Here is a 16200-nt window from a genome sequence, read left to right as displayed (position 1 = left end):
ACCCCAGCGTCTGTCTCTCAAGGCCACGCCTGCCTAGGAGGCAGGTCATTCTTCCCAGAGGTGCCTGCAGGCCATTTCACGACCCTGGCCCGATGCCCAGCAGGCCAGCTTCTACCTTTACTGGACAGCATTTATAGAGGCATATCTAAGCACAAAACCCTGTAAAAATGCTAAAAATAGTTGTGAATCCAACACCAGTTAGCCACCCTAAAACCCAAATCGATGCCAGGCTACAAAAGGAGAGAAGACACAGAGAGGAAGACCAGGAAAGGAACCCACACCCATCATCATCGTTTCAGAGTCCAAAGGGAAAAAGGTCACACGTACCCTTCGCCGAGGCCAAAGCTGTTTGGAGAGCCATTGTAGCTTGGGGATGGGGCGCTATTCACCTGGTAGGCCACATCGGGCCACGGAGAACACTGCGGGAAGAGAGCACAGGGCAGTGGTGACCTGAGGGCACCGTCCCTCAGGAGGAGCCGGACGAGCTGAGGTGCTGACCCAGGCACCAAGGGCCACACTAAGCATACACTGAAGCTGATGTGTAAGGCCACTGACCCTTCCACACTCAACCTGCCTTTACCCAGTGGCCACATGAGCCAGGAGGGCTGGGTTAACAGAGCCACACCATAGAATCAAATACAGCAGCAGAGACCAAGTGCTCAATAGGTCATCCCCAGAGCAAGCACAGTGTGAGATGGGTCTCTCTGAGCTTCCTACTAGTCAAAACAAAGAGGGAAACATCATCAGTCACATGATTCCTGGACCCACAAGAAAGGAGAGAACATCAAAATGGGGAAGTTGCCCACAAGCAGGTTTTCCTAGTGCAGACAAATGGGTATAAATGCATGAAGTAGGGAGCAGAGGACCACAGACAACTTCCAAACAAAAAACCATCAGTGAAGTCCAGTATTAAAACCTGCACTATTTTAGAACAGAATCTGCCGACGGGCCTTTCACCTTCACCAAGAGCAGCCCCCCTGCAGAGCAGTCCTGTGAGTCTCTAGCACACTGCAGGCATCCTCCACAAGCTACAGGAGACGCACAGAAACATGAAGGTGTCATCCTCCACCTCAAAGAGCTTCTTGTGCAGATGCCAAAAATAAGCACACATGGAAGTGTCGCAAAGAAAGCAAAGACACAGGTTCAGCATGATGCAGGAGGCCAGTGGACCAAGCATGCATTTCCTGCCTTTCCTGTGAAGACATATCTTTAGAGAAGGCCCATTTAAAGCATTCCTAAAGATTTACTGTCACCCACCACACACAGGGCTGGTGAATGTTTACCTCGGGTGTGAACGTGGCTGGTATTTGTTGGTGTAAATCCCAGGGGAACAAAGCTGATGAATGATACAAGGGGAGCCGTCACGTCATGAGGCCACGGGCCAGGTAGGCATTTCGGCCAACCGCCCTATCCCATGACAGGGCCTGGATGGCCGTGGCGTGAAGCACATGGACCGCTCCTCCACTGAGGAAGTCCCAAGAGAATCAGGGTGGAGAGGCTGAGTAAGGCTCAGCCTGGGAAGGACAGGAGAGCATGGAGGGCAATCGAGGCAGGGGAGAGGGGTCACAAGCAGCACAGACGGAGTTAGGTCTGGGAAAACACTCTCTGGTCTGAGCTCTAATCTAGCACTGGGTAGGAGGTTGGGGGGCAGTAAGGACAGGACCACCCTCACCCTCAGATAAAACACCAGTACACATCTGGCTCTGCTACAAAATTAGCTTACATACATTCTTATTGCAAATCGTCGGCAGCCATCCGTCTCGAGAGACGATGGTGTAGCTTCTTAAGAGTCTATCTGCACCGCCGAGGATGGCTGTGCAGTCCAACTCGGGAGTGACACCGTATCTGTCTCCTCCCGTGTTGAATCGACATCTTGTGATGACGCTGGAGTGTCCTCTCCAGTGAAGCTGAAGCTACAGAGCCTGGGCAGGGTGATATGGAGGGTCTGCTGTTGCCCATGCAGCAGACCCCCCCCTCTTCACAGCTGAAGGGTCCAAGGGAAAGACGGAGTCAATACAGCTTGGCTTCAGGTGCGCCGCAGGAGTTGCCAGTGTTGACTACAACGTCAAACCGCCTTAGGGACTCCGGCTCCGGATTTTCTGTCGGGGTTTACTCCCTTAGCCTTTCCCCTGAAGAGGTATGCCGCAAGGCAGCGGAGGTTTTTTGGAGTCAGAGTTTTCCTTCTCTGCTTATTGCAAATACTCTTCTGCATATGGCTTACTACAGGGCACAAGCACACCCACACACAGCTTGTCGGCCAGGACCAGGCTACTGTCCTCTGAGATGCTCTGTGCCTGGGCCTCACCCTTAACACAGCCTTAGCCCCACCATGGCCACTGCTGAGCCTTACAGATCTGTGAGGGGCCTTCTGAGTAAATCAAGTTATTCAGTGAACAAACACCAACACCTACGAGCTGGTCCAATTGCAGAACTCTGCAGGGGACACTTATTTAAAAAAAGAAACAGAGCACGGTAATAGAAGAGGTGGCACCAGCAGTGACCCATGACAGGAGGAGACAGGTCCCGTGACAGTGAGCATCTCAGCAGCACCCTGAAGAGAAGAAGTGGAGCAGTCTGGTACTGGCATCAGGGTTAAAAGAAAATGCATTCCAATATCTATCCAAACAACAAAATAGTGAGGGGTCACACCCTCTTACCCAGCAATCCCACCTCAAGAGTGGAAGCCTGCAGACCTTCTTCCCCTGTGTGGAGCTTCTCATGCCTCAGTTTATTCAGGGCACCCGTCTGAGAAGTCAAGAGCTGGACACAACCAAATGTCCACCACACTACAAAGGCAATGCAGCTGGATAAAGAACTAGAAAACACTTTATAAACAGATAGGGAACAGATGCCAAGATATGCTATTAAGTAATAAAAGCAAGTTGCAGAACAGCATGTCTGTGTACACTGTTGATATAAAAACATTGGATTCACTGGCAGAGAAAGTCAGATCAGATACAGGAGGAACCAAAGACGCTGGTGCCCTGTGGACAGAAACCGCGAGGTTGGCACACTGTTGGGAGAGATATTTTCTAATGTGCATTCTCTTATACCTTTTGAATTTTAGACCTATTATCTATTTTTTTAAAAAATACCTGATATTGAAAAGTGCAAATGGCAGTCGAAAGCTAGCAGTTATTTCTGAAATACACTTCCTGGCTACTGGGCCTTATCAAATGAATACAGCTTCAAACCCAAGAACACACCAGTTTAATGGGTGCTCTAAAGAAAGCCTTTGGCCCAAGGTGGGCATCTCCTAAGACTCTAATCCAACAGCACCACTGGTCTGCTCCTGGCAGAAGGTCCCGCGGAGATTTCCCCGACACCTGGCCGGCTCACCTCAGTGAGAATGGTGGTTTCATAGGACGGCTGGTACTTCTCCTTCTCTTGGGCAGTTCTCTTCTCCATCTTCTCCCGGTCAGTCTTTTGCTTCCGGTCAGCCCCCTTTGGCTACAAATGCAGAGCACAGGGGTCCAATTAGCCCAAAACAGGCAGAGATGGCATTCAGGGAAAGATCCAGGGCTGAGAGGTGGCCCTCAAAGCCTGCAAAAAGCCTGGGCAGGCTCCTGCGAATAAGACGCCATCTCTCTCGCTTCCCAGACATCAAACACACAGTCCTCCTTCCTGGAACCCTTCCCCTCCTTAAGGCAGAGGTCCTGCCACAAGGCTGCTCACAGGGAAATGCCTGAACAAGATCTTTCCCAACAGTCACTTGCTGTTGTGACTTCTAAGGAACCCTTAGAAGTCACAACCGATCCCAATGCATCCCTAGGGTTATCCACAGAGAGTGGAGGGAAAAGCAAGAGCTAGGGGCTACTGGTCGGGGCTGGGCCTCCTCATGCAGGCTGTGACTTCCCAGACACGTCAGGAAGGCCTCCACACCAAGCCCAGGACTCATGCCACGCGAGGTTCACACTCCACATGCAGGGGGAGGTCTCTGCCCTGACAGAGCAGAACCCATGTGCCAGCAAACCTGAAGAACTTACATGTGTCCAGACCTCACAGGTACTATTATTTCCCTCATTTACAGGTGAGGAAACCGAGTCTCAAGTGTTCCATTAAGACTGGAGAGGAACCAAGTGCTGACAAGGTCAAAAATCCAGACGCAAGAGCCCAGGTATGTACCACCACTGGGCTGGCCCCAGCAGGCTGGCTGACGGGAACCTGCTGGACTCTCACCTCCTAGGAGTTCACAGTGGGGTTGGTGAGTTCAAGTATCAAGACACCTAACAGCCCCAGGACTGGACAGTTTCTATGTACATAACAGACCACACACGGTGGGCAGTCAGTGAACAAAATCCATTCTCAAGCTCGATGGCACTTTCGAGGATTTTCTTCCTGCGAGCACCTTCCTCAGGTATAGCTTTTGGCTCCCAGCTCAAGAGATTTGAGGGAACAGCGTTCAGAGTAATGCCCACACTGGACAGAGGCAGGTCTGCAGGGGGGGTCACATGGGGACAAATGACAGATCCAGGGTTCAGTGGGAGGACCAGGCATGCGGCCGCCACACCTCATCACCTGCTCCACCTCCATGCTCTCGTCCTGAGAAGATGTCCAGAGACAAAGCAAGGTGGCTTTACCACCCACAGGGAGCTGGCTGGTCCGAAGGGGACCCTGTCTTCCCTTTCAGAGTCCCTGACGCCCCTTACAGAGTCCCAGGGCATGACTCGAAGAAGCTGGGGGCTTCCCATGAAACTGAGGTGACTAGGGGTGGGTGAGTGATGGACCGTCTGGCTGGACTCCTCTTGGCACTTGTAAACGCCTGTTCAAACTAACCGCCTCTGTGAATGGGTATGGGCGGAGAGGTGCCACGCCTCTTCAGGCATTCTCAGGAGCCAGTTTCTGGTGAAAGGGGCTCCTACGCCCCTGCAGGACATACCAAGACCTTTCTTGGGTCACTCAGACGTGGCAGCTTCTGGCCCAGTTCCTGAAATAATACTTGGTGGCTGGTCAAGAAGCCTGGTGGGCAGGGCCCTCACTGCTGAGCTTCTGCCTCACGATGCAGAAAGGGGAGCTAGTGTGGGGGCCATGGGAAGGACTGGGTGCTCCATGGGCACAGAGACCCCACACTGTTCCTCTCTCTTGCTGCCCAGCATGGTCTAAACTGCAGGGCACACACTATGAGAGCCATGGGTTACACTGGACACCCCTAGACGAGGAAGTGAGCTGCCATTGGAGGGTGGGTGTGGTGTGTATATGAAGGGACAGAAGTGTGACTGGAGCCTGGGGAAAGACCACCAGCAGTGCACTCGTGGAGATGTCTATGGTGAGCCAGAATCACGAGCCCCTGGAGCAGGCAGTTAAGACCAGAGGCTACAATGCGCACTGCAACACGGTCAGCAAAGAGCTAGTCTTAATTTCCAGGACCTGTAAGGATGCCAAAAGGGATAAGCTAGCATGCAATTAAGATTGCTAATAGTGTGAGATAAAATAGGAAGATGATCCTGGATCATCCTGGGGGCCCCAATGTCATCACAGGGCCCTTAAAGTGGAAGAGGGAGAACAGGAGGTCAGAGTAACACAGTGTGAGGACTAGTCCCCTCTTGCTGGCTCTGAAAATGGAGGAGAGGCCTCAAGCCAAGGGATGCAGAGGCTGGAGAAACTGGACAGGCCAGGAAAGATTCTTCCAGAGCGCCTCCACAAGGAATGAAGCCTGCTAACACCGTGACATTAGCCCAGTGAGACCCATTTCAGACTTCTGAGCTCCAGCTCTGAAAGACAATAAATGTATGTAGTTTTAGCCACTAAACAAGTGGCAATTTGTTACAGCAGCAATAGAAAACAGAGTGGGGAAGCTCAGCTTCCTTTAGAAGCCGATTCAAGGCTTCTGAATCCTCAAGCAGGTTTCTGAAGGGGACTGCTGCTCTGACAGGAAAAACAAACCCACACCACTGCCACACCTCGCCCTCCCACCCAGGCGGCATCACTGACAGCCCGGCCAGGCCTAGAATCTGCGCCCATGGCCGTGGCCCCAGATCCATGAGTGTGGACAAGCCGGCAGCCCAGCCGGGTGGGCTCCTACGTGCAGACCCTTCTGCTCTGGCCTGCTTCTCCGGCCACTGCTGGGATTGGTGTGTTCTTCAAATCCTGTGCACCAGGATCCACGGAAGGTGTTAAAGAGATAAATGGCACAGTCCCTGTCTTTCCTTGTGAGGGAAGTCCAAGTGTTTTCTTGGTAGGAAAACAAAAATTTTTAAACGTGCAACTCCGATCATTCTTAAAAAGCACAGGTGAGCGCTGGCATGCACAATGATGGCAGGATGCCACAGGGGCAGGCCCAGCATCCCAGGACATGCAGAAGCATAGGCAGGGCCCAGGCGGAGGGACACTGGGCTCCCTGCTGGGCCTCCACGTGGAATTGTGAGAATGTTCTGTGTCACTGTGCAGAGCGGGTGAGTGCAGACATACCCAGGGGAATGAACTGGTGACGGGCGTGGCAAGGCCATCCTACCTTGAACACCTTGATCTGGCAGCTGGCAGAATGCAAGTGCTCTGTGTACTCCGCATTCTCGTTCTGCTTAAATGTATCAATCTGTACTCGAAAAGGCACTCCCTTCTCGCCCCCGTGCTTCCTTGGGGTGAACTCTGTGCTGATACAGTGCACCTATAAGGGGAAACATGGGGCTGTCAGTGAGAAGAGGGAGAGGGCAGGCTCTGGACTCCCCCAGGGCTCCTCTCCAAACGGAGGCTCCCGTCCTGCCTGGTCAAGTACACAGCTGACTTAGCCTCCCTGCTCTCCCCCAGTGCTACTCACACTGTCGGGCAGATGGTCTCCCCATCATCTGTCCACAAAAGACATGCCCTCCCACCTCTGTCCCTGGACCTCAGAGGCCCCGCCTGACCAGCTAAGTTCCTGCCATTGCTCCAGGCCCACTGACCCAGGAGCCCCACCCTACTCCACCCAGAGACCTCCCTTGACAAATGCTAAAGACTGCAGAGCGAGGGACCCCACAGCTTAGTCCCTAAGAGCCTGGTCTCCAGGTTCCTTGGGCCAGGCCAGAAGATGACCAGAAGACAGGAACTATTTTTGTTTTTCTCTAAGTACTTGCCACATAGAAGGCACTTGATGTATACTTACTGTTATAATACTGTTTTAATAATACATTACATATTTTTATAATAAATATTGTAATAATAATTTTAAAACACAATAAGGATATTATAATTATGAAAAAAGATCATTAACTTCTACTGAGTGATTATTATGAACTGGGCACCATGGTAACAGCTTTACATTCGTTATCTGATTGATACGACACTCACAACTGAGACACAGGAGAGTGAGAAAGCAAGGGTGAACCCCAAAGCGCAACTCAGTCTTCTGTCATGTTTACCATAAGGCTGGACCCACACCAGGGACTTGATCATTAAGTCATTAATTTAATGACAGAAACTATTATGGAAAAATTTTTTACTTCAAGTTATTTATGCTAAGGAATATTTTGTTTTGTGAAAAGCTTACATATTCATAAGTGAAGCCCACACAAGCTTCTAGTCCTTTCCCAACCCCAGGACCAACTAGTTCTGATTATACAACACTCCCCCGTCAGCCTCCTTCCCTGCAACAGAGAACAGGAGCCCAGCAGGGCCATGCAGGGGGCTGGTTCTGAGGATTGCACAATGGGCCCTGAAGCATTGGCTTCCCACAGAGGGCAACCCCACTCCTGCATACCTGAATGAACGCAGAGGCTCTCTTCGAAGGGTCCCACAAAAACTCGACTGCATTCAACTGGGTTGGGCTGGCCCTGGGGTCCAAGATACCAACAGACAGTGGAATATCTGTGCACACATACACACACAGAGTGCAACTGTCAGCCACTCCCAGTGCTGAAGGAGGGACCCCTCACAGGCCCAGTTCTTTAACCACATTGGAAATGCCAAATGTTCAAACACTAAGTTTTGGAAAACTACTTTTGGCAGGAAGCCTGATTTGAATTTCCATGAAGCTATTTAGTCTTTATGCCATTTTGTGGGCACAATCGTTTTATTTTGCAGCATAAAGATTACCGTGCCTGCTGAAAGCATGCCCCAACGCTACGGGTCTACGCATCACACCCTACTGTCGTTCTCACTTCTGAATTCCAAACCCCATCTGGCCTCAGCCGTGAACAAAGGACCGTGATCCCCACCTGAGCCCCTAAGAGCCCATTTTCACTGCCCACCTGTGATGTCCATCCTTACCTCATCACTTATCAAAATCCTTTAATGCATGATCCTGCTGCAAAGCCTTCCCTGGACTCCCTGAACTCCCTGACAGCAGGTCCTTGAACTCTAGCTATCTTTCTTTTCCACCAAACAGGGAATGCTCTGAGAGCAGGCGTGGCAGCATGCTCACCTCAGCCAGCTCCCACAGGGCTTCACACAAGACAGGAGTACACTAAGATGCCCTGCACAGACCAATGGTGTCCAGGAAGCACCCCATTGTGCAGAAGCATCTTGGGCTCATCTTGGTGGGGCGACTCACCGATGTCCAGGATGCGGTCCCCAGGCCGGCTCCACCGCCAGCCTTCCAGCTGCTGGTGCTCTGTGTACTGCAGCCGACGGTCATGGAAAACCACGCGGATGATGCTCTGGGAGGGTAGGCAGGGAGGAGACAGCTGAGTGTGGCTGCCAAGAGAAACCCAGCTGTACCTTCTGAGCCAGGGCACACACCCTGCCCTGTAAGGCCACTCTTTCTGGAGCCTCCACCCCAGCTCTGTGACCCATGCGCTGCTCCACAGAACCACAATAACAGTAAGAATAATGACAACTGCCCTTTTGCTCCCAATTACTAAGTGGTTTATGAACATGGCTGATTTATAAACCCTTCTTACAGATGAGCAAACAGCAGCTCAGAAAAGTTCAGTAGGAGGCAAAGCCAGGCTACATCACAGAGCCCGCTCATCTGACCAGGCCACCCCAGCCCTTAGCACTGTGGCCTGTCCTGAAGCACACTGCAGGGAACAGGAGCCCACTCTCCTTCCGGAGCCTTTCCCGAGCCCCAGGCCATGCCTGACCCCCTATAGCATGCCCAGGTGCCGATACCCCAACCAACTCCAGGGAGGGAAAAGCACCCTACACGCTTACCTTGACGTACTTTGTGTTCAGATCTTGAAAGTCTCCCAGCTTCCGATTCTCCAACAATCGAATTTCATAAGACTGACCTAGAGGAGGGTTATAGTACATTTCTCGTTTCTGAGTGTTTTCAAATTTGGGGCTCAACCAGCTAGAGGCCTTCTCAACCTCCTCAGCGCCCACCCAGGCCTCCTGGCCAAGGAGTAAAGCAGGGGAGGATGTCCACGGCCAGCTCCAATCAACCCCTGGACTGGACAGCCCCATTTGTCCACCTAGCCTGGGTGAGCCAAGGGAACACCAAGTAACATACCATGTGGCCCCTTCAGAACCAGCATTTCTCTAATTTTCAAAGAAACAGAATCTTACAAAATATAGTTAGCATTAAGTTTATGGAACATAACTTCATATTTCTTTATAAAGAATTTTCCCCACACACTTGGGTGAAGAACACCTCTACTTAAACCCACATTAAACTGACCATATACTTCCTGATTGCAGGTTTAATGAAATGACTAGAAAAGCCTGTTAAACATTGTCTCTTCTAATCGCAGAATGAAAAGCGTTTTCCCAAGTTAAAAGAATTTCATGTATTTGAAAGGGTGTGGAGATTCTATTTGGTGACATATAACCAGCTGGTTAAAGAATATAAATGGAAAAAAGACTCATTCGTAATAAAAAACTTAAAAGTATCTATGAGTAAACTACACATGTTTTATTGGAAGATAAAATATAGTCTGAATAAATGGAGCACGCAATGTTTCTAGATGGAAAGACCATACATCAAATGATGTCCATTTTCCCCAGGTTAAATAAGTTTAACCACAACTTTAAAACACCTTAGCATATACCACAACTCAATAAAGGATGTTGTTATAAATAATAGAATAAATTATTTAATAATTGGTACTGGTAAAACTGATTCAAGGTTTTTAAAAAAATGTTTTTAAAAAAAGACAGACTCACAAGAAATTACAAAAACAGTACAGAAAGACCCTGAGCACCCAGCCCCCAGCTATCCCCAGGAGGGCACCAGGAAGCTGGCCAGGGTAAAATACAGCGAGCTAAACCCAGACCAACTCACGTTGCCCTGGGTTTTGCAGGGCTTTTTTTCTTTCTTTTTCTATGTGTTTATGTGTATAGGTCTATTAAATTTTTTCAAATGTAAAGATTAGCTATTTTTTTCAAAGTGCAGACCCTCACCTCACAGTAGACATCAAAAAAAGTTACCACTGGATTTAAAAGTTAATTTTCTAAGGTTTCATTTTAACATGAATGACTACTTATCAGATAGTCAGTAGGGAAAGACTTCCTGAACTTAAAATCATTATATATTATAACACAAACAACAAATTAGGTGCAACACAAACCCAGTGGCTAACAATTTTAAAATAACTAAAAGAAATGATTAGAAAAATACTAAGACCCCTTATAGTGGGCTGAACGGTGCCCCAACCCCAAATAAGTCCGTACCCTAATCTCCAGAACCCGGGAGTGTTATCTTATATTTGGAAAGAGTCTTTGCAGATGCAATCAAGTTAAGAATCTTGAGATAAGGAAATCATCCTGGATTGCCTCAGGTGTCCCTAAGTCCAGCCACAAGTGTCCCTATAAGAGACACACAGAGGAGACATAGGGAGCAGAGCCATGTTAATGTGGGAGCAGGGAAAGTGATGCAGCCCCAAGCCTAGCCTGCCTGGAGCCACGGAAAGCTGGAACAGGCGAGGGACAGAGTCACCCCTAAAGCCCCCGGAGGGAGCACAGCCCTGCCGGATTTCTGACTTCTAGCCTCCAGAACTGCGAGTGAATAAACTTCTGTTTTAAGTTAACATGTTGCTGTAATTTGTTAAAGCAGCCACAGGAAACTAATGCATGCCCTACACACAATGAATAATCGAATGGACCAAAAAATATGAAATTCAGTCATTCATTCCAAATATTTGCTGAGCAACAACTACATGCCAAGTGCCATGTGAACACTAGGACACGGAGGTAGCAGAATGGACACAGTGTCATGTGCCAGGGAGCTCATCGCCACAGCTTCCACCAGGCTACAGGTGATGCTGACTGAGCCCAGAAATGCCCATTCAGCACAACTTTCCTCTCAGGAAGGTGGGACCCCCCACCCAGATCTCACCAGCCTAGCTTACAGGACCAGTGGACACTTCATGAACATGCCCGGGCACAACACATCAGAGGGAAGAGGTACAAACCCCAAACTCTTGTCCTGTCCACCTGCCAGTTCAGAAGACGCAACTCATAGAAGGGTCTTGCTGACCTAATCAATACTTCTAATTTTCTGAAAAAGCCACATTTGTAACATCCATTTCCAGGCTCCTGAGTCAACATCCCCTTGACAGCAACGTAAAACGGAGCTTCTCACACCCTAACTGGTTCTTCCAGTGTCTTCCACCTCCCCCAGGGGAGACCGTAACAGGCTCGGGGATGCCACCCAAGTGGTCATCACTTGGGTTTACTAGCACTTGAGGGCCTGATTAATATTGACCCCAAGCTCTGCAGAGCCACCTCAGCTCATGCCCAGCAGGAGGTACCTGCTGTCCCATTAAGTGGGGCTTTAGACCTCGGTGACAGTCCCTTCCACCAGCAGCAGAGACCTGACCCAGGCCCTACCCCACAGAACGTCCCTTCCTCAACCCTTGCTCCTGCACTCTAGAGCCCCTCCCAGCCACACGGCAACTCCCTGATGCAGGCCTCACACAGGACAGACCGCAAGCCTCCCTCCCTGTGCCTGCCTCAATGCCGACACACTGGCCTCCCCAAGTTCTGCTCTCACACAGCACAGCACCATCCAGAAGGCCACTGCTCAAGGTCACATGCCAGCCACTGAGTGACGTGAACGCTAAATCAACCTGAAGCACACAGGCATGTCTCTGCTCAGCCTGATAACCTTGAGCCATGGGTGGACCGTGGAAAGTGGGTTCTGCTCACCATTGTACTGTCCGATGTACAATAGGTACTCAGCAAAAGCAATGCTACTTTGCTATGCTACTCTGTGCTAGAACCAGAGGGCTTCCAAAAGTAAGACACACTCTTGCCCTCAACAGGTTAGCATCTTCTGGGGTACATTAAACGGCACAGGAAAAACACTAATAAAAAACAGAATTTAAAAAATCCCTCTGAGAGACGGGCAATAGTCACCTGGAATTGGGGAAGAGAGATGGTGAAAAACAGTTTGAGCAAGGAGATAACATTAGAGACAGATGCTGAAGAGTGGGCAGGATTTCCACAGTGAGGAGAAGCATGAATAAGAAAGTAATCCTAAGCAAAACTGTAGCAAGAAGGTGGGAGGGAAGAGATGTGCCTCTAGGGAACAATAGCTAATGGCTTTCACCCACTGAGTGCTTATCTAGTGGCGAAGTCTGCTCAGGTATTAAGTCACCTGAAAATCAGAACACATCAGTGGGGGCATTTAGAATGAGCCCCACTGAGTGAAGGACGCAGAGGCTCAGAGAGGTTACCAGACTTGAGCAAGCTTGCACAGCTAGTAAGTGGCAGAGCCAGAAGCAGAAACTAAATGTTTCCAGAACCTATCACATTCTTTGTCACATCCTACCTGATGGGTGTCATTTGCTGATCAGAGGAAATCGGTAGTTCTACATAATCCTCAACTTCTCCTTTCTGGAAGTTACTTATTTGCACAGTGAATGAAGTTTGACTGCAGTGTCTTATGGTATTTACAGTACCCCTATCTTTGCCATACCACGTTAAGATGGTTTTTTTCTCCTTCCTTCTGCCCTTTAGGACTAACAATAAAGAAGAGTCCTAGGATGACCAACATAGCTTTCCAGGTAACCTCAGGTAAAGACACTGATTCCATTTTCTTGTCTGCAAAATACTGTTTTCTGCCTTCTAAACAGTGATCTGAGACGAAAAACAAATCACTACAGAAAATCGTATTAAAGCCTGTTCTAATTTCAGAATTGTGAAATGTGAAGGGAAAAAAAAGTAGCCTTACAATCAAGGAAAAAGAGTAACAAGTAACAACCAGTTACTTGCTATTCAGCTCTGCATGGGGACATTGCTAAGCCCCACTCAACACTCCATGCTGAAAACCCATTACTGACCCCATTTTATAGATGAAGAAATTTAGATCCGCAGAGGTTAAGTGGATCTAAACCTGGGTCTCTCTGCTCCCAACGACCAAACAATTAGCCAAACTACTCTGCACAGTGTCTAGTTTCTTCAAAGGGCCCTCCCGGTTCTAATATTCAAGGAGACTATTTCATTCCTCTCGGATTTCCTGATATTCATTTTACTTCATGGCCCTCTTCCACACATCTAAACCCTCCCCTTTCTTTAAGGTCAAATCCTTATGCCCACTGACCTTAGTTCTCCGAATCAAGAAGTCCATATGGATATGCTAACATACTGTGGCATAAGGTTTGAGATTTGTTTCCTCCTGACAAATTCATCTCCATAAAACATATATTCATAACCCACTTAAAATACCTTGAAAGTTACAGTAACCAAAACCATGTCATTTCTGGCATGGGGACATATGGAAGGAACAAAGAGTCCACAGATACATTTTCAGATACTTGAAAACTTGATCTATGATAGTGAGGAAAAGACAGCTTTTCAAAAGTGCAGGATGACTGGTTATCCATTTGGAAAAATAAGTCCCTACCTCACACCAGACATAATAAATTCCAATTCTAGAGGCATATGCTGAAGAAGCACTTGATATGCATTGGGAGACCAGCACAAACTGCTGATTACAGGGGAAAATGTCAACAACCTACAGATTCAGCAAGAGAAAATTAGATATGTTAATTATATTATTTGACTGAGAATGGAATAGCACACAGCACTTAAACACTCTACAGACACATATCAGAAACACAGTATTAGGCAAAAAAAAAAAGGCACATTGTAATATGTATTAAACTACTTGTAAAAGTTTGAAAACACGTAGAACAATACTGTTCGTTTTTATGGCTGACTATGCAAACAGTAAAAATTTAAGAATGTGCATTGAAAGTCAAACCAACACCAGTTTCACAAACTGGTTGGTTTTGCTTCTGTGGAGGAGAAAAAGCAAAAGGATTAGAAAAAAAGTAAAACTTAGAAGCATATTTGGTAAGGTTGCAAAAACTGTGTTGGGCGTGACTATTTGTTCTCTTATTCTCTGTAGTCTTCAGTCACGCTGACATTAAAGTATTTCCATCACACACACACACACACACACACACATACACACACACACGACAAATGAGAGAAAAATACTAGAGTCAGTTGTCATTCTGCATTGCATTATGGTTTGGTGTTTCTGACTCTCCAGCCCACCTTAGAGGGAGGGTCCCTGGGCTTCATTGCTCAGAGGTCACTATACACTCCCCACCATTACCCTCTCGGTACCACTGACATGCTGGGTGCAGGGCATCCCGAGACACTGCTGTACCACATTCACCTACCATCCCACAATTTTGCCACTGAAATTAAAAACAGCTTAAAACATTGAAGAGCCTATTTTATCAACTCACCTTTTTAAATTTAATTTTTTAAAGTGTATACCATACCTGCATATACAAAAATCATAATCATATCCCATAAATAAATAGCAATTATAAAAATTATATAAGTATGCAACAACCAATGCTCTTCTACATACCCTTAAAATTATCTTGGTAACCTGGTTAGCACCAGGTTTGAAGCCTAGGTTCACATCTGGGCCCACCACTTACTATTGAGTAAAGGGCTCCATTTGTGAGCATCATTTACTACATCTCCAAAAGGTGGACAATACTGGAACTTACAAGCAGAGGGTTGTTCGAGGACTAAAGGCGCACCCAGCATCAAAGGTACAGCCAGCATCCAAGGTACACAGGAAGTCTTTGGCTGGACCTCCCACCCTGCCTGAAGTGAGAACACTGGTAGACAGTGCAGGGGACAGGCTGCTGGTGGCCTTTCCACAGCCTCAAAGCCTTCATGACAATGGCCTCTAATATCTCTGTCCCACCCTTTACTGTGGAGTTGTAAAGGCCTTTTGAAGCAAGGAAGGAGCCCGGGGTCAGCACATGGTGATGTAAACTAGCCTTCCCCAGGAGGCCACCATCCCAGCTCAGAGGAGCCCAGGGTCTGGAGTGGCAGGCATTGGAGGAGGGCTGGTCACACGCTTTATCCCCACTAGTACTGGCCAGCTGAGCCCTGGTGACCACTCCCAGTTTAGCACTCCAGCTTTAGCCTTGAGGGAGGGGTGGGGGCTCCTTTGCTGGACTCAAGCTCAGTGGGGAGCCCCAGCCATCACCTGGGGAAGAAAGGTTTAGATCCTGGCTAAAGGGCCCTGAAGCCATTCCAAAGGGTATGGAAGTTTCCCTCTACCCCCACCCTAGGACTGCGCTCAGCCTCCACCCTTTTGCCCTTCCTCCCCCCTCCACCCCATACAGAAATGGGGGAAGGACAATGAGAATAAGGGAGAGCAGAGAAAATTTCTAAGGAAAACAAAATGAAATACACACGTTCAGCACTCTACACTGTGCCTGGCCCAGGCAGGTGCTCAACAAACCTTTGTTTCCTTCTCTTCTTTCCTGCAGCCCACAACATCCAACATCTCAGGCTGAGCAAACGTGCTCTGTAAAGGGCCAGACAGTAACTACTCTCAGCGTGTGGGCCACAGATCTACTCAACTCTACCACTGTAACAAGAAAACAGCCATAGACAATACGTGAGGGAATGGGCGTGGCTGTGTTCTGATAAAACTTTATTTGACTTTTTACAGGATATCCAACCTTCCTGCTGACCTCTTCCTTCCTCCCAACTTCTTTGGGCACTTGGCAGTTTTGCCCCTCAGCTGTCTTGCATGACAGCTAAGTCGTAGTTCCCAACTGGACAGGAAACTCTTGACGCCAGCTACCAGTTTACCTGAACCAATTTGTACACATGTGAACACACACGCATACATACACACATACACACATATACACACATACCAACCCCGGTACAGTACTGGCATGTGATAAGACTTAAATCGATGGTGGCAGAATTTGATATAAATTCCCTAAAGCAAATAACAGAGCTGAAGCTAGTCAGCCAAACCAAGAAGAGCGTGAAAGATGCTCAGCCTCCCTAATGGTCAAAGAAATGCCTAATTCAAATAGTTCAATGCCAGTTTCACCTGTCAGCTTGCCA

The 16200-nt window shown here is 48.4% G+C and overlaps 1 protein-coding gene across 1 annotated transcript in view; it reads right to left on the bottom strand.

Moving 5' to 3' along the window:
* The window catches only part of TFCP2L1 (transcription factor CP2 like 1), a 56387-nt gene that overhangs the window by 17333 nt on the left and 22854 nt on the right, over nucleotides 1-16200 (bottom strand). The window contains exons 3-8 of the mRNA XM_090279245.1: nucleotides 9067-9143; nucleotides 8465-8570; nucleotides 7673-7779; nucleotides 6452-6604; nucleotides 3340-3450; nucleotides 328-419 (exon numbers count right to left, since the gene is read on the bottom strand). Coding sequence (XP_090135371.1) covers nucleotides 328-419; nucleotides 3340-3450; nucleotides 6452-6604; nucleotides 7673-7779; nucleotides 8465-8570; nucleotides 9067-9143 — 646 coding nt within the window. The remainder of the gene's footprint in view (nucleotides 1-327; nucleotides 420-3339; nucleotides 3451-6451; nucleotides 6605-7672; nucleotides 7780-8464; nucleotides 8571-9066; nucleotides 9144-16200) is intronic.

Source organism: Furipterus horrens, unplaced genomic scaffold, assembly GCF_987537825.1.
Source record: "Furipterus horrens unplaced genomic scaffold, mFurHor1.1.pri manual_scaffold_1, whole genome shotgun sequence".
In the NCBI taxonomy this organism is placed as follows: Eukaryota; Metazoa; Chordata; class Mammalia; order Chiroptera; family Furipteridae; genus Furipterus; species Furipterus horrens.
Note: the sequence above shows the minus strand (reverse complement) of the source record. Positions and strands in the feature narration are given on the sequence as shown.